The sequence below is a fragment of the Malaclemys terrapin genome, chromosome 5 (assembly GCF_027887155.1).
Source record: "Malaclemys terrapin pileata isolate rMalTer1 chromosome 5, rMalTer1.hap1, whole genome shotgun sequence".
NCBI lineage: Eukaryota > Metazoa > Chordata > Testudines > Emydidae > Malaclemys > Malaclemys terrapin.
In genome coordinates this window covers 63,677,817-63,694,307 of record NC_071509.1, presented here as the reverse complement: position 1 = coordinate 63,694,307, position 16,491 = coordinate 63,677,817, and the positions used below count along the sequence as shown (strand labels likewise).

Genomic DNA, 16,491 nt, shown 5'->3' with positions numbered 1-16,491 from the left:
AGTTTTTTTTGGGGGGCTGGGGGAGGAAACAACAGGTTTATATGTTTATAAGCACCAAGACTGAAAGGTCTAAAACACAGAAATACATGAGGAAACATAAAATACTTCAGAATGTAATTTGCTTTAATATAAGGAAATGCAAAGACACATTTGTGTCTCTGTGTCCCCCTGTTCTAACTCCCCTTAATGTGAATGATGGAATCTTATTCATTGGGATAGGTCTGTCTTTTCTACACTGGGCTAAAACAAGTTAAATTTGCCAGCCCAATTGAGATTGCTATGCCTTATCTTTAAATGGTAGTGTTTTGGGTTTAAAAAACAAAACAAAAACACTTTTATGGACTAGGATGCTAGTTTAAAGAGTAAACAAAATAAAACCCACTACACTGGTAAGGTCTCGATGCTGCACACAGTCCCTCTGACTTTTCTGAGAATCTACACATGGGGCAAAATCATGAGCTAAAATGGCTGAGGCTTTTTCCCTTATTGGATAGGTAAACAATGCCTTAACCATGTTAGCCTAAGCTAATTTTTAGAGCCCAGTTTAGGAAATAGTCTTTTAGCCCCAGCATGTGGACAGGGCCTTGAATCAGAACATGTTACAATATTGCTAAAGCATCACTGCTTTGGAGTGAAGGTGGTTATAATCATTCTTTTCATACCCCGTATCTCTTGGAGTCAAGAAGGAGTTTAGCTTCCATCTCTGTATAGGCCCCAATTCAGGAATGCACTTGAACACTGCTTAATTTTAATCATTTACTTAAGTCCCATTGACTTCAATCAAACTTAGGCACATACTTAAGTTCTGTCCTCAATAGGGGCATAAAATATTGCACACTCTCTGTTTTAAGGTGCTTATTCACTGTGGTTTACAGGGATCTAACTTATTATGCAGAAAGGCTGGGATTTGTCTTCTACTAAGCAGTATACTACACACTACTGTCAAAGGCAGGAGACTGGACAAAAATGAATAATTGCAGTATAGAACATCCTATTTTAGACTTTTTATAATCAACACACAAAAACCATTCTTTTGTTCAGCTTTAAGCCTTACAAGAGCCATCACAGATTCCAGTAATCTTTCTGTAAAAATTAAAGAATCATATCCCATTATCAGTCAGATGTGATTTAAAGACCAGAAAGGACAAAGCCATAAAGACAGATTTTCAGGATTTATAGCAGAAACTCAGTCTTCCCCACACTGGCATTCTGATTATTGGCCAACAGCTGATTATGTAGTAAAAGCCAATACTATAATATGCTATTATCCAAACGCAACTGTCTAAATGCAGTCTTTTTAAAAAGGAAATATGTGGATTAACCCTGGATTCTGACTATGGAGTTCTCTCTAGTCACATTTGACAGCTTTTCCAAGAAATATGAAAACCACCCCATAAAACATTATATAAATTCATCATTATTAGGTTCTTTATTTCTTGTACTGTTATTAAAATGCTATAGTGTAAACACCACAGAATTACAATTGTAATCTTAATCAGTACTGGGTAGCAAACAGTCTGCTGATTAGTGGTAACAGCTGATAAAATATTTCAGGGAAAAAGACCATGCTATACAAAGGCTTTCACACAAGCTGACAGAAGAGCTACCTGAGTTATGACGGAGACCAGCTAAAACACGTGTCCGAGTCTTGTCAAATAAGTGGTGTCTTGAATATACTCTATTTCTCTTCCTTTGGTGTGTTGAGACCTTTTGAACCCTTGGATGAAGGGAATGGAATACACGTGGTCTTAAAAAGGGGGGTGGGATGGGACGAGCATGAGTAAGATATCCCAGAAAGCAATATTTGGTCGTCTCTTTTTATTATCCATATTCTACTGATTGGGCACATTATTTTGTTCTGTTTAGGACTTTGTTTTATTCTAACTGAGGTACAAAGAGCAGCATAGAATAAACTATACAAACTAGGAAGCAGCTGCAGGTATCCCATTTTGATTGTCGTGTCTCACTTTTGTGGGAAGTAGACAATGGGAATACACTGGCTGAAACCAGATTTTCTATAAGTCCTTAAGCATACACAAAATATTTGGCAACTATCCATTCACATCCCCACTCTTGCGTTCCCCCTGAAAATCTAGCACAAGCACAAAACAAGTCAGCGTAATTAAATTGCTCTCTTGCTTGTGTTTTCCTTTTTAGTGCTGCCCCACTGCTGAACAGTTCACAGAAAGATGGTGCCCTTATTGGTGATGACAGGCAGCAACATTGCTCCCAGATATAGTCCCATTATGCCACAATTATCTAGTCATGCCTTAAAGGCACAAAGCTACTCAAGACTTCTTCCTTCTGGAATACTTCCCCTAAAGGCAACCAGTTCAAAGTATACCCCCTATTAACTGGAACACTGACATCTTCAAAACATTTCTGGACAGCATAATTCCACTCCTCCCGCAGATCAGTACCCTTAGGAACTAAGCTGCTATGATTAAGCTCCTACCACAGCAAAAATCAAACATTTCATTTTTACATTTTTTTTTGATTAACCATATGCTTCATTAAAGCCTTCGCCACCATTTAACAACATAGCTGCAAATGCCAAGGAGATATTGTTTCTCTGAATAAAATTGTAATACATAGACAATTCACCACAGCTCCTCTTACAACCCTTCTCCCCAATTCCCCTGAGCTTGAGGAGTCAAAAAAACACTCAGCTTTTACAAAAGGATATATTAATTTAAATCATAACTGGGGTTACTATGGCAATGAGAATCTATCTTCCTCATGCCCCACTGACACCCACCTTTTAGTAAGTGAGCGTGAGATCTTAGAACAGTTTTGGAGATAAGAATACTTGACCAAAAGCAGGTTTTACCTCCATTCTGAGTTTGCAGGGGGGAGATTTGCATTAAGCTCATAATTACACCTGGCTTTCAAAGGGAGTGGAACTCTAGAAACCCACCAGAATAGGCTCCTGTAAAATAAACCTTCTGGATCATCACCCCCAGAAAGAAAAATAAGACACTAATTGTGTAGAACCCTGTTCCTACCTGTAAGATGATGGAAAGAGACAGTAGCAAGCTAGAAGGTCCTCACCAGCTGTGGTAATCTTCCAGGCTTTATTCTTGAGTCTTATTATGGGTACCCATAACAGAAGAAAACAGAAGAACCCCATCTGGGTTAACAAAACAGCCTTCTAGCAATTGAGTACAGCACTCTGTCTCTTCAGAAACCTCTGCTTGCTTGCCAAACAGATGGGTTTTTCCCCCTAATTTCCTGTATTCTGGGTGTCTGCTTCAGTCCCCACCCTGTACACCAGAGTAAGATCAAGTAGGGAATTAACCAGCTGTTTACTGGTGATCAGATAGGGACTCTGCACCTGGTCTCATTCCCCTTAAAAAAGACACCACCACACACTGCTTTAAGGACTGAGTCCAACAGCTACAGCTCTTTTCTTGCCTGTTCTCATCACCTTAGAACCTTTGGCAAGCTGCAGTTGATTAGCTGCTGTCACAGGGTTAGAGTATTCATTCTGAGCATTGTACCTGAGGAGCCTCTAAAATAGGCCTTTCCAACCTTTTCCTGCAATGACAATGGTCATTTTGGTGCCAACAGCAATCTCATTTGGTCACAGTACCTCTCTCAAGTGTGTTTATAAAGTCTTTCTAGTATACAAAGCAATAAAGTGACATTATTGCACAACCAAAGCTACGTCTATGAAGATGATTGCTGCTGTACAACAAGCCATACTATGAAAAACCACCAGCCTCCCCTTTCTTGATGAGACTTTGAGAACAGGATATTGCTCATTTCTTAGATTTTTTCCCCCAGTTTCACAGTGTGCATGTCAGGGCAATATCTAGAATGAAAACTTAAGTGGGGCAGGATTAAATTTAAGGTAGTTTTAACCTATATGCCCCAAATGCATTGAATCCTATTCATTTGAATGACTACTACCTCACTTTCCAGCCAATACTGCTGAAGCTATTATTAGCTAAGGCAGGGATGGCCAAACTGTGGCTTTCACAGTTAAAGTGCAGCTCATGGAGCCCCCCCACACCTCCCATTCTCCACCTACCAGACTGTTTAGGGGCACTCAGGCGTTCTGCCCTGTGGCAGGGTGGTAGGGCTAGGGGCCCAACAGGGAGGTGGGGGTTGTCTCGGGGCTTCAGCCCCACCAGAGGCACCTGCTGGGGGGCTCAGGACTTCAGCCTTGCTCCTGCTGAAGCCCCGAGACCCCCAAACACTGCCCGCTATAAGCCCCTAGCCCCAGCTCTTGAACTTCTGAAGATTGCCATATGCAGCACGAAGGGTCAGTAAGTTTGGCCATCCCTGAGCTAAGGTGCTTGAAGTAACAGCTCCATGGCTTAGATAGGAAGGGGCTGGCAGAAGGGAGAGTCCTTGGCTTTGGAACTTGCTTGCTATTTGGCTTCCTGAGCCTAGATTTGGAAACCTTCATGATACACTACAGGACTTCACTACAGGACATACTATTAGGACTTACCTATTGCACCAGGTTTTTCCAGGGGGACTCGGTAGTAAGAGGAGGCAGGTCACAATCAGAGTCTTGATTGTGGTCAGGAAGGTATCTAACAAGTTGTATTTTTTTTGGCATAATGTGCACTGAAAGTATGACAGGTGCAAATGGAAAAGTAAATAAATAAAATGATCAAGTGTGGGGTTGTAAAGTGCAGCCTGACTAAAGCTAGGGCTTGTGTAAAAAAGGAGCAATGAGACTGGAGAAAGAAAACACTCAAAGGATTCACTGTCTTCTGAAAGAGAAATGTGTGATTCTTCTCAGCTGTGAAATGTTACACCTGTTGTAATAATTACCCACTGTAAAGTTGAAAAGTTCCTTTATTCACATTTCATGTAACAGCCTCACAGTTCTACAGATGCTTGGACCAAGAATCAAGAACTCAGATTTCACATTTTCCTATGACTTGTTCTCTGGCTTAATTTAGGTCCCTTTATGTAACTCAGCTCCCCAACAGCAGAACAGGGATGATACTTTCTTACTCACAGGATTATTGTGAGAATTAAGTTTTATACAGCACTTTGAAGGTGGAAAATTCTGCTATGGATTTTGCCTTGTTGGAATATTAGCACTAATGTGCTGCACCTGGAATAAAGAGGCTGCTTTTAAGAAAGTACATAGAATGGCTGTGATCTGAACCAGTGGAAACTTTCTCACAACAACCAAGTTTCTTTGAAACAAAGGAACTATCAACATCAGAGCAAGACTTGTTATGTAGGAGAGAAAGAACTTTAAGCCACCTTTGCACCTCTGCCCTCTGATCCTAGACTACTCTGGGAGTTGAGTTGGCCCTTGGCATACTGCAGACTGCCCTGGGGGCATGTCTAAGCTACTGCACTTTCCCTGGGTTGCAGCACTGCATGCTGTGACCCTGTTCTCACCCATGCCCCCTATACCTGGTGATCTTTGGAATGCAGCCTTATAGCAGTCTTCTGCCGTGTTTCCATTGGGGAATCATCCCCCAGCAAGAAGTAGGGCCCCTTTACACCACTTTTTCCTTGAGTAAAGGCGCTGCAGTGGGGATGAGCATCTTACCCAGAGTTTCTAGTAGCTTGCATGGCCTGAAATATTTAACCCTTTATGATTCATTGTAAGAAGATTTGTAGGTAACAGAACTTTACATGTAGGATACTTCAAATACCACTATGCAGCGTTCTTAACTCTGCAGCTCTTGAGAACTATATACTTAGTATTGAAAAGGTTTTGGAAGTGAAACTATGATTCTACAAAGTTTCCTTATAGAGAGTATGAATGACTGCTAGAGGTTTTTTTCAATATACTAACATGTGAAGTACAACACATCTGGAGCATTGGTAGAAGAAATGCAGTTTGCTGGGGGAATTCTGCTCCAAAAAATTAAACATTCTGTGCACAATATTTTAAAATTCTGCATGTTATTTTTCAAAACAACAATATAATCATGCCAGTTTCAATTATTTTGGTAATTTATTTCAAAATACCTGTCAGCAAGTATGTCCGCAGCAATACTGACAACAACAAAAGAGATTACCCCAGGAGTAGAATGTTAAAGAAACCTCTGTGCCAACATGGATCCTCACTGCAGGATCAAAGTATAAATTCCTCTAAAGTAGAAGAGATGGGCAGAAAGGCAGAGAGCAGATTAGTCAGTTGAGAGAATGCATTAGCTTAGTGGGGTCTGAACCCAGTCTCTTCCCAGGGAGAAGATGGCTGCTCTCTGCTTCTCTGAGAGTAAACAGACCCAAAGGCCCCCTTAGCTGCTCCTATTCTCCCCTTCTTCAGCTTCCCCTCGCTCAGGATTGTTGCCCCAGGGACTCACTGCCCCCTCAGGGTACAGCCCTGTGCCCTCACCTCACCTTTCCCCTGGAGATTAACTCCCTTTTCCCACCTCACTGGCTCCCCCCAGACTTCAACCCCCCCTTCCCCACCACTGGGGCCCCTCTGCTCCCTCCACCGCTACTAGGCACCCTCTGTTTCCCCCAGAACCACCACCACCACTGGGGCCCCTGTACTCACCCCCTCTTAGCCACCCCCACCACAGGGTACCCTATGCTCCCAACACCACCCCCGGGGCCCCTGTTCTGCCCCCTCCCACCCTGACCACTTACTTGCCTGCCTCACCCCCAGAGGCCCTAGTGCAACGGAGGAAACTGACTACATGAGCCACAGCTGGAGAACCCTGGCTCCTGGAGGAGGGGACCTGCCTGCACGATGCTGCAGGTAAGAGCTTCGCCTGCGGCTGTGGTCGTGAGCAGACTCCCAGGCTTCCTTAAATGGTGCCCCTAGCCAAAGCTCCCTGTGGCTTCCCCACAGCTGCTTGGGTCAGCCTCACGTCTCTCTACAGAATGGGTGCAGCAACAGGGGCAAGAGGTGTGCACTGGGGCTCCTTCCCACAGAGGTGGGGGATCACTCTGCAGCCTCCCCCACCCCAGGACATGGACTTTTCGGCGAGGCTGCACCTGACCCTGACACAGCGCAAGGGCCAGGCCTGCCCCAGAAATACCCCAGGGTCCTGCCCCTCCATGTCAGGCACACTGCAATAGCGAGCGAGAGGGACAGACTCTCACATGCACTCCCAGCACCACCTGCCCCCCCGCCTCCTCTGAGGTGGCGATTTACATCTCTCCTGGCTACTCCCGATGCCCAAAACCATGTGCCCTTCAGGACTGCTGCCAGGGAGGGGCGCATGACCCCTCTTGTGGCTTCCCTGTCAGAATCTCTTATTCTGTGGGGAAACAAAAAAATCTGCAGGGTACACGAATTCTGCACCTGCGCAGAATTCCCTCAGGAGCATATGGTTTATAATTGGCACAACTATTCTTTATTTGGAAGTCAAAGGAGATATTTCATGTTGTGATTACAAATGTATTTCCTTCTGGATTAGAGGACTGCAAGCAAGTATCCATCCTACTCCAAATAGGATACAAAACAAACTTGATATGGTCTAAATGTCTCTTTTGGGTTTGCCTTTACTGTTAAACAGCACATTAACTTCTCAGACTAAGCTCTCTCTTCAGCCTGGCTTTTGTAGCATCCTTCCAATCTGCCTTTTGCTCTTTCTATCCCCTTTCATATGGAGCTGGCTTGGAGCTCATAGGACCTACCTGTCAACATGAATAAGCTGAAATTACTCTGCAAGCTTTATACAGAGTTCTAACATCGTACATTATAGTGACTCAGCATAAGAGGCCTATTCTCCTACAGACGTCCCAAGAACTTCCCATCCTATTACATGGTGATTCAGATTTAAATGTTTTGACTATGAAAAACTAAACTATTCCTAGACTAAGAATTTCTTGATGTCAAAATGTTCTGTTTTAAAAATGGAGGGATGAACTGGTGTAACAGCAGATACTGTAAAAGATGTGCAAGAGAAAAGTCATTCTTCAGACCATTTATTCACTCTGAAATGGAGCTCAACTTTTTTTTTTTTTTTTTAAAGATCATTTTGTCAGTATTAGGTCTCTTCTGTTTGACATGATCCAGACACTGAAGAACAATAAATATGTTGTTCATGAGATATAGAGAACTCCTAGTGATATTTGCAACAATTGCATTTTAACATTCAAAAATTCATTGTTGCAGTAGCTACAAGAAATTTTCCCCCAATTATCAACCCAGGATAATCTGACATACCCCTTTACATTACATCTCTTACAGACATGCTGAAATAAACATGGAGCTCCTAGTACAAGCCGTTTGAGAACTGAGGTGGGGGTAGGAAAATCAGAAAGTAAATTTTTAGATTCTCAAATAGTCAGTCCAATCAACCTCAAAATTAGCACATAAAAAGACCTCGACTTCAGACCAAATTTCAGGTGGGAAACAATTATGAAAGTTGGAGGGAGTAAGGGAAATGACTGACATCTTACCATTACACCATAATGTCCCTTTAGGGGCCAAGTGGTTTTTGAACTTTAAATTTTATGTAATGACATCACAAATGTACAAAATATGCTTTGCATATGATTGCAAAAACAGCAGCACTCTGGAGTCTAGCACATGCTGTAATATTATAATAATGAATCTACTTCAGCATAGCAGATTTTAATAATACTTTAATAGTACTGGTAGGAAGCCAAATTACATAATGTCCCAAAATATGGAACAGAAAGCCTTTACAGAAAAAATAAAAGCTTACTGAAATATAACCATATTTAAAAAAAATATGATTACCTCTGGGATAAAAACATCTTCTAAACAAAGCCATTAGGCATATTTAATTTTAAAAAAATCAAATTAAAGAAAAGGCATTCAAATCTATTCCCAAACCTCAAAATAAAATTAAAAAGGATATTATTTTAGACAACATTTGTGAAAATGAAGACACTGTGCCAGCATTAAGAAACAAGCTAAAACCACAATTACTACTTTTGGCATAGACAACCTCAACATGGGTTGACTATCTCTCGTTTCTCTCGGAGGACAAGAAATTATTCAATTACTTTACAGGTTAATTCTGAGATTGAACTGTGTTGGATTGTCTAGTAGAAACTTAGACCAATAAACTAACTTCCTTTTAGGCAAGAAAATCAACTCCAAATAAGGTCCCATAGGTGAAAGTCCAATGATTTATTCACTTAGCCCCCATTAAGTTCAAGGTGTCTTGGGGAAAAGAATTTAAAGCCTCTCTAAACTGAATCCAACACAGAAAATTCTCCAAACATAACTAAAAAACACATACACACGCCATATATTACAATGTAAGACAGCAATTAAAAGTAAAATCACTATCACGTCTGCAAATAAAAGTACATTGCAACAGTATAGTTTGACACCACAATATTTTAATCTAATCGTTGTAACTTTTTAACAAGAATATTCTAGTGCTACTGTAGACTGAATATCAATATTTGCATGGACATCTCCTCTTACACTTCATGTGTATTAGCTATTTAGTTCCCTGTGTCCAATAAGGACAGATCCATATATGTAAGTGAGGTTTTCCAGCATGCTATTGCCTACAATAAATACTACTGTTAGTCTACAATGATTCTGACTCCATTTAATAGAGCACATGATGGACATAGTAAGAATCAAAACCATTTTCTTGTAGTACATATGCAGTGCTATGTTTCCTCTATATAGTTCTAGATTTTAAAGCAGGCTTGGAAAAAAAAATGCAGCAACCAAAAAGTTTAGATGTAGATTCTGTATGACAAGGCTGACAGAGAAAAATTTCAGGCCTTACATTCTTCAGATGTCTACTTTAGCTGTAGTGGCTATTAAAAAGTTATGTGTAACTTCAAGATGAAAGGCATTAGCAGCTTCTCAGAAAAGGATAATCACAATCTTCTAGAGATTTAATGAGACGTAACTCACAGAGGCTTTTGACTCGGTCTGCCGTTAATTGAATCAAAGTCAATGATGATCTTATTGCACTTTGGTTTGAATTTCCTGAAAATAAGAAAAAATATGGATAGATATTAGCCAGTGAGTAGTTAAATATTTTGTTTGCTTTGGCTCCAACTAAATTTTTTAAAGAAAAAAAATTTCCTTGGATTCACTTAGCGTTTTATCTCTATAGGAGCCAATTATAGTGCACCATACAGAGAGAAACCCGGACAAGAAAGACTAAGACAAAAAGACACATGGGGTTGTTTAGTCTGTATGTTCTTCAGCTATTGGAGTTCATAAATTACCCAGGAGTCAAAGGATTTCTAACAACTTAGCTGCAGGAGGTGGCATCATGTTACCAGTTTTTCTGCAAAATTTGATCTCTTTTCTTTTCTGCCAAGTTTTCACAGCAAACTTTAAAAGTTTACTTCAATAGTTTTTGAGCAAAGGGAATAGATTGTATTATGCATCATACAAGAAATAACTAAAATGGTTAAGAAGGAATAATTTAAAAATTATAACTTTAGAATTGTAAAATTAATATTGCCACAAAATGCATCCTTTTACACCATTAGAGCATCTGCTATTGCAATTAGCAAGGAAGGTATTTGGGGACTGAATATATAATTTACAATCTACGAATAAACAAAGGATTATGCAAATGGTGTGAATTTAGTGTCTTATTAGGCTCCACAATTCAATTCCAGACATTCATTAAGTACAACCTGTATCCTTAATAATCAATACAAGAGGTGAAAACAGTAAACACAGTAAAGGATATGTTGTTGAAACCTTGAAGAATTATGATGCCCATTTTGTCCAGACCAGCAGTCTGAAAAAGCAAGTAACAACATTCACCATGGGGAAACTGTGGTAAGATTTCACTTGTAACAGAATGATTTATGCCTTTCTTAGCCAAGTAGCTTTAGTGGCAGGAAATACACTGACTTTAAAAGTGAATTTTAAATACTGCTGTACTTGTTCATGGGTGTTTCTTAGCCCAGCAGGTAGCTTTCATCCTAAAATTTTCTCTGTCAGAATTGCAGTATTTGTAAAATTTAAGAAGGTTTTATATTAATATTGTAAAACTTTTTGGAATTTTAAAGTCTCCCCATGACTCCGTAATTAGTCTCACCCATAGCATAGCATGTTATTGGTATCAAACTAGCTGTCAAACAGATTATCTTGAGATATCTCTGTCACTACTCAAAAAAAAAAAAAAAAAATCTACTCAACAGATCATTCAGATTCTCATTAGTTCAGGACAGATATTCCAGGTTTTATTCTTTTCCTTTTAGAAAGCAGACTGTGGAAGACCAGAGGGTGATAGGGACTGATAAATGATTATACGAGAACCTCTTACCCTATGTAGCTGTGTGGTGGGGTGACTGCCCCACACAGGTAGATGGAGGGTTAAAGCAGTCCTCAGAGAGGCTGCAGAAAACCCAACCAATGGGAGGAGGGCATGTAGAGAGCCAATCAGCAGAAGGTTTGTTGGAGCAGCCAATCAGGCCAGGGAGGGCCATATACAAAGGGCTGCTCAACAGAGCTGAGGCAATCTCTCCCTGGAATGCAAGAGAGGAGGACTGGCTGCCTTAGAGGTGTACCTTAGATAATGCAGTGTTGGGCAGGGTCAGGGGAGCAACAGGGACCTCCAGCCTGAGGCCCCTGATACAAAGGGCCAGGAAGGTACTAGGGCTATGGGGAAGTGGCCCAGGGAAATAGACAGTGGGAGTTGGAGGAGTGGCAGCACGTGGCCGCTGGCTAAAGGGTCCCTGGGCTAGGGCCTGGAGTAGCGAGTGGGCCCAGACCCCTCTTCCCCCCACCTGTCACAGAGGGGTGGCCAGTATTCAGACTGCAGTTTACCCCCTGAGGTGAGGGGCTAGACAGTAGGCCGCAGCAGAAAGTGGATGGACTAGAGACAGCCAATTCCCGCGAAGGAGGGAGAAAGTAGAGTGCCAAAAGAGGATGCCACGTTCTGGGGAGCGATGCGCATCTTAGAGGTGGAGCAGAAGTGATGGTGGTAAAACACCACTAGGGAAAGGTGCACTGGCAACCAAGAGTTAAATTCCCAGCACGGCCAGCAGGAGGCACCGAGGTGGTGAGTCCTGCCCCCTCACAAGCTGGTTTAACTCCAGCTCAGACTGGTTGTGACAGAAGATTATTACCCTTCCAGCAGGACTCCATGGTCTACATAAAATGAATTGGTGGTTCCAGTCCAGCTCCTATGAGTACACACACCAGAAACCACCACCCCAATGGGCAATCTTGATGGCAGTCTCAGGAGAAAGGCCAAGGATTGAATGAACATTAGGACGAGAAGGCAGGTCACTCCCAAGTCCCACGAGATTGGACAGCATCTGCTGCTGTTCTCCAGGGACCAGACTTTCAAAGGTGCTGAATTGACTGGTACTAAATCTGCATGGGAGTTTTTGTAAGAGAATTAACTGTACCACACAAGTTACATAACATAAGGAGAAAATAAAGCTTATCTTCCTCGTACAGCAATTTCTTCATTTTCACATTTAAAAGTCAACCACCAGTCAAGGCTCTGTCTTACCTGTATATAATTCCAGCTAAATCAAACAGGCGCCGGGCAGCTGTCATTTCAGGGCTATCATGGTATTTGTCAGACATAAAAATAACTTCTTTTATACCTAGAAATATTATGAAGAGACATGCTACAATTACAAGCAGAAATAAATATGGTAGGGGAAAATTTAGATGTATACAAGGCTAAAAAGAGCACCTATCGATACACTCTAGGTGCCACATCACATGAAAATGTATTATAAATTATACCTTAAGAATGGATCAGTACAATATAGAGCTGTTCAGAAAATAGCCTCCCCATGGAAAATTTTTGGTGAAAATAAAAAGTTGAAGTTTTCCCTGAAAAACTGAACTTTTCAAAAATATATGGGTGGCTTTTTTTTTTGTTAAACAAAGAGCTGAAGTTTTCCATGGAAAGCATGCACTTTCTGTGAAAATTTTCATTTAGTTGAAAACTCAGTTTTCCATCAAGAACAATTTTGATGGAAATTTTTCACTTAGCCTTTGTACAAACCAATATGACTCATCACAATTAAGCCAGGCAGCAACTTAAAATCTCAAGTCTCCAGCCCCCTTTCAAAAATTCCCTATTTTTCAAATACATGTCCTACATATGGGTAACTGACTGTGCCCCAGCTCTTAATTAACTACTCTTGTCTTAAATATGTCGGAGGAGAAATGAAGAGGCAGAACCAGGAGTGATTACAAATTTTTCAATGGTTACCACATTTTCTCTGTTAAAATGCCTCCCTAATTATAACTATTAACACTTAACGATTTAACTACTGATCAAAGCACAAAGTAAATGAACAACCATATTGTGAAGAGCTGCAAATCTGAGTGGAATCTTATTTTGGTGTCACAAATGAGTACATCTTGGTTTGGATTCAAAACACCATTAGTTCTTTTTCACCCCAGTTTCAATCCCTGTAAAGTTCGGAACGCATTAACTATGGATTAATTTGATTCTTCTAGAATCCTGATCATCAATGTCACATTTACTCCTTCCCCCTCCTGGTCTTTCTGTGTGCCCCTCTACCCCCAGGTCTCAGAATGGAACCATGTGATTCTCCTGCTCTCAAACCAAGTACTGGAGTGCAGACTTCTGTGTCAACCATGATCACCTGAGAGGTCAAACACCCTGCAGTTCTTTTTCCTCCAGGACAATGACAGTGGTAATCAACAACCAAAGCAGAGTATCATTTATTTAGAAGAAAAATCACTACAGGAAAAAAAAATGCATCTTAAAAACAATTAGCCAACCTAAATGCTATGCTTGCTTTTCCTTAATGCTTACCATTCCCTAGATCTGGAAAGGCCCAATTCCTTTAGACTCCTCCCCAAAATCTGTCTCTGTATCATCCTGCCCCCAGGCAGCTTCTTACAAGTACCCCACGTTCATCCGAATCAGACTTTTTAACTTTGAAGTCCTTTTATCTGGTAGATCCCAGAATCACCAAACAACATTCACAGCATATGGGACACAAGTTATAGGATCTCTGAAACTAAAATTTGGGTCCTCTTGTCTTTCTAACATATATCTAGATGCACTTATTTGTGAAGCCATTGAATTAGTTCCTTGTTTGTTTTTCTAACAGCCCCAACATAAATCAGATTAATGCATCAAGGAAGAAGTCTTATTACCCAATATAGAATAATTTTCCCTCACTGACCTGGTCACATGCAGGGCTTTGTCTATATGAACACTCAGTTTGCAGGAAGCCTGGCTGTAAATCTATTCCACACTAAGCCTGCCATGCACTAAGTAATCTGAGGACCTTGCTGCCATGCACTAAAAAGTTCCTTATGGCACTCTAATCTACTCCTGTTTCAAAGCAGGACAGATTAAATCACATTAAGGGACTTTTAGTGCATGGCAGCAGGATCCACACGGACACTTAGTGCCACTGGTATATGGGGTGTTCACTTCTCCCCGGGGAGAATCCACAAATTTTTCCCCAAAGCCAAATTCCATTCTCTGCCCTGCCCCCAAGTGTGCTAGGAGTCCTAGTCCCATTGGGTGATACCCTGGATTCCATGGTGAGGAGAGGCAGTGGACTGCATCCTTGCTCTCTGGGTTTGCACTCTCTGATGGCTGTGGAGTCCCTCTTTTCCCCCCACGTGTTGGAGTGAGGCAACCAGCGCTTCCTCCCATCTGCCTCAGGTCAATTTACATTTTTATGAATCATTATGCAGTTATAGATGAAGGAACAAATGTCTTTTCCCCCTCCCTCCTGATCTGGTGGGTACCATATGGTTAGCAGCATTCTTTACCAGTCTCAGTGTCCCTTCTCTCAGTGAAGTTTGGATATACAGCACTTTTCACCTGTGACTTAGTTTCACCCACTTCTATTTGTGATCTTGGCTACAGCAATGCTCAGCTCTGTCTCAGTTTCCTTGGTAAGGGTAGGCAGTGAGCTAGTGTTCCTAGTCAGAGTCAGGCTTTAGAGAATTTACATGTGGGCCTGTGTGACTGTCATCTACCATGCAGAAATGGATAGAGGTCCTTCACTTTATACACTTGTTCACAGATGCTGCACATGTAGCTTCACCTTAAGAGCCTGTTCCTATTGTCACAAGTAGGTGGAAATTATACTGCCCCCCCCCTTTCCATCCTAGCCTCTCCATTCACATTTTGGATGACAGCTTCACTCACTCTTATGGCCCGATACCAGTCTTTTGTTTGTACAGGGAAAAGATCAGGATTTTGGCTTAAGCTTACACTATATCATACCCAAGTAATACATCAAAAGGTATATCTTCTAGCATCCCAAACACCAACATTCCCTAACCTTCCTGGGTATCTATAGAAAAGGGACCAAAGGCAGGACGAAGGGTTCTACCTTGGGTATCTTCATCCATATTTTACATCCTCCCTGACTTTGATGAGATTTCACTACATGAGGTCTGACTATAGTTCAGTCAGTCCCGGAATCCCTATACCCTGTAAAATATCTCCCCATTAACTTTCACCTTCTGCTCTCTCAAGAGATAACCCCTTTATAAACACACATTTTGCTAACTCAGAGTTTTAGGAATTTAGACAGGGAGTTTTATAGAACCAAAGTCTACTGCAGTTACACCTAATAATCTGAAAAGAAAAAAAAAAAAAAAAAGCAAAACATTCAGGCCAGCACACTTGCTGCAGTGGTGTAGATTTATAACAATTGTAATGAAAGATATAATTAAAGTAGGATCATAGAAGTCTTATGACATTTATGAGCAAAGATATTTTAAAATCTTAAGATATCTACCATGTATTACATTCAAATTAAAATTTCATGTATATATACTCCCAACAGACATTGTGTCAGGCAGAAGTTTATTTCTTTTCCCCATACTCTATACTGTGTGTCAGAGCACAGTAAAGTGACAGTAATGATATGCAATGCCTGTGCTGTTCTTTGGCAGCTCCTGGTCTAAGAAGTTGTAAACCTAAATTAAAAACATGCTAAGAATCACAGAGGATGCAATTAGTACTGGAAAAACTTGGCACCACTCAAATGCAAAAACACAAGAAGTATCTTATGAAGTTGATAGTGCAATTAATTTAGATCTAAACAACAGCAATTTAAAATCAAATCAATCTGTTATAAGGTACTGATGAGCAAGCAGTGCTGCAACTCTGACAAATCAAGCTGGCATCGTTGCTCCTTACCTGCCTGGATGATGAGCTTTGCACATTCATTACATGGAAACAAGGCAACATACATGCTGCAACCTTTCACATCAGCTGAGTTTTTGTTCATAATGGCATTCAATTCAGCATGGCACACTGAATTTAAAAAAGTAGAAGAAAAATATTCATAATACTGTTCATTAAAATGAGTCAATCTAAAATTAACTAAGTGTTAAGAGGTAACTGCTTGCATTCTTTCAAAGTCAAATAACCTGACTTGTTCATTATAGAGGGAAAAGAAAAAAATTAAACCAGAAATACCAAGATTAATGAAGGTCAATTGTTCTGACCAGACTGCTGATTAGAAATGAAATCATTAAGCACATTAGCACTGCCACTTCCTAGCACCTATAGTAGGCAATGAAGCTCTAGGGCTGAAACTACTTGGTCTTCAACCACCCTAAGCATGGCAGTATCTCACAGTTTCACAACTCTCTAGAGTATCTAATTG

At 40.9% G+C, this 16,491-nt stretch overlaps 1 protein-coding gene across 2 annotated transcripts in view; it reads right to left on the bottom strand.

The window, feature by feature from the left end:
- Positions 1-7,850: 7,850 nt before the first annotated feature.
- Positions 7,851-16,491, bottom strand: part of DCTD (dCMP deaminase) — a 32,446-nt gene continuing 23,805 nt past the window's right edge. For both annotated transcript variants that reach the window (XM_054030876.1, XM_054030875.1), the window contains exons 4-6: positions 16,020-16,136; positions 12,369-12,465; positions 7,851-9,868 (exon numbers count right to left, since the gene is read on the bottom strand). In XM_054030876.1, coding sequence (XP_053886851.1) covers positions 9,790-9,868; positions 12,369-12,465; positions 16,020-16,136 — 293 coding nt within the window. In that variant the 3' untranslated portion in view covers positions 7,851-9,789. The remainder of the gene's footprint in view (positions 9,869-12,368; positions 12,466-16,019; positions 16,137-16,491) is intronic.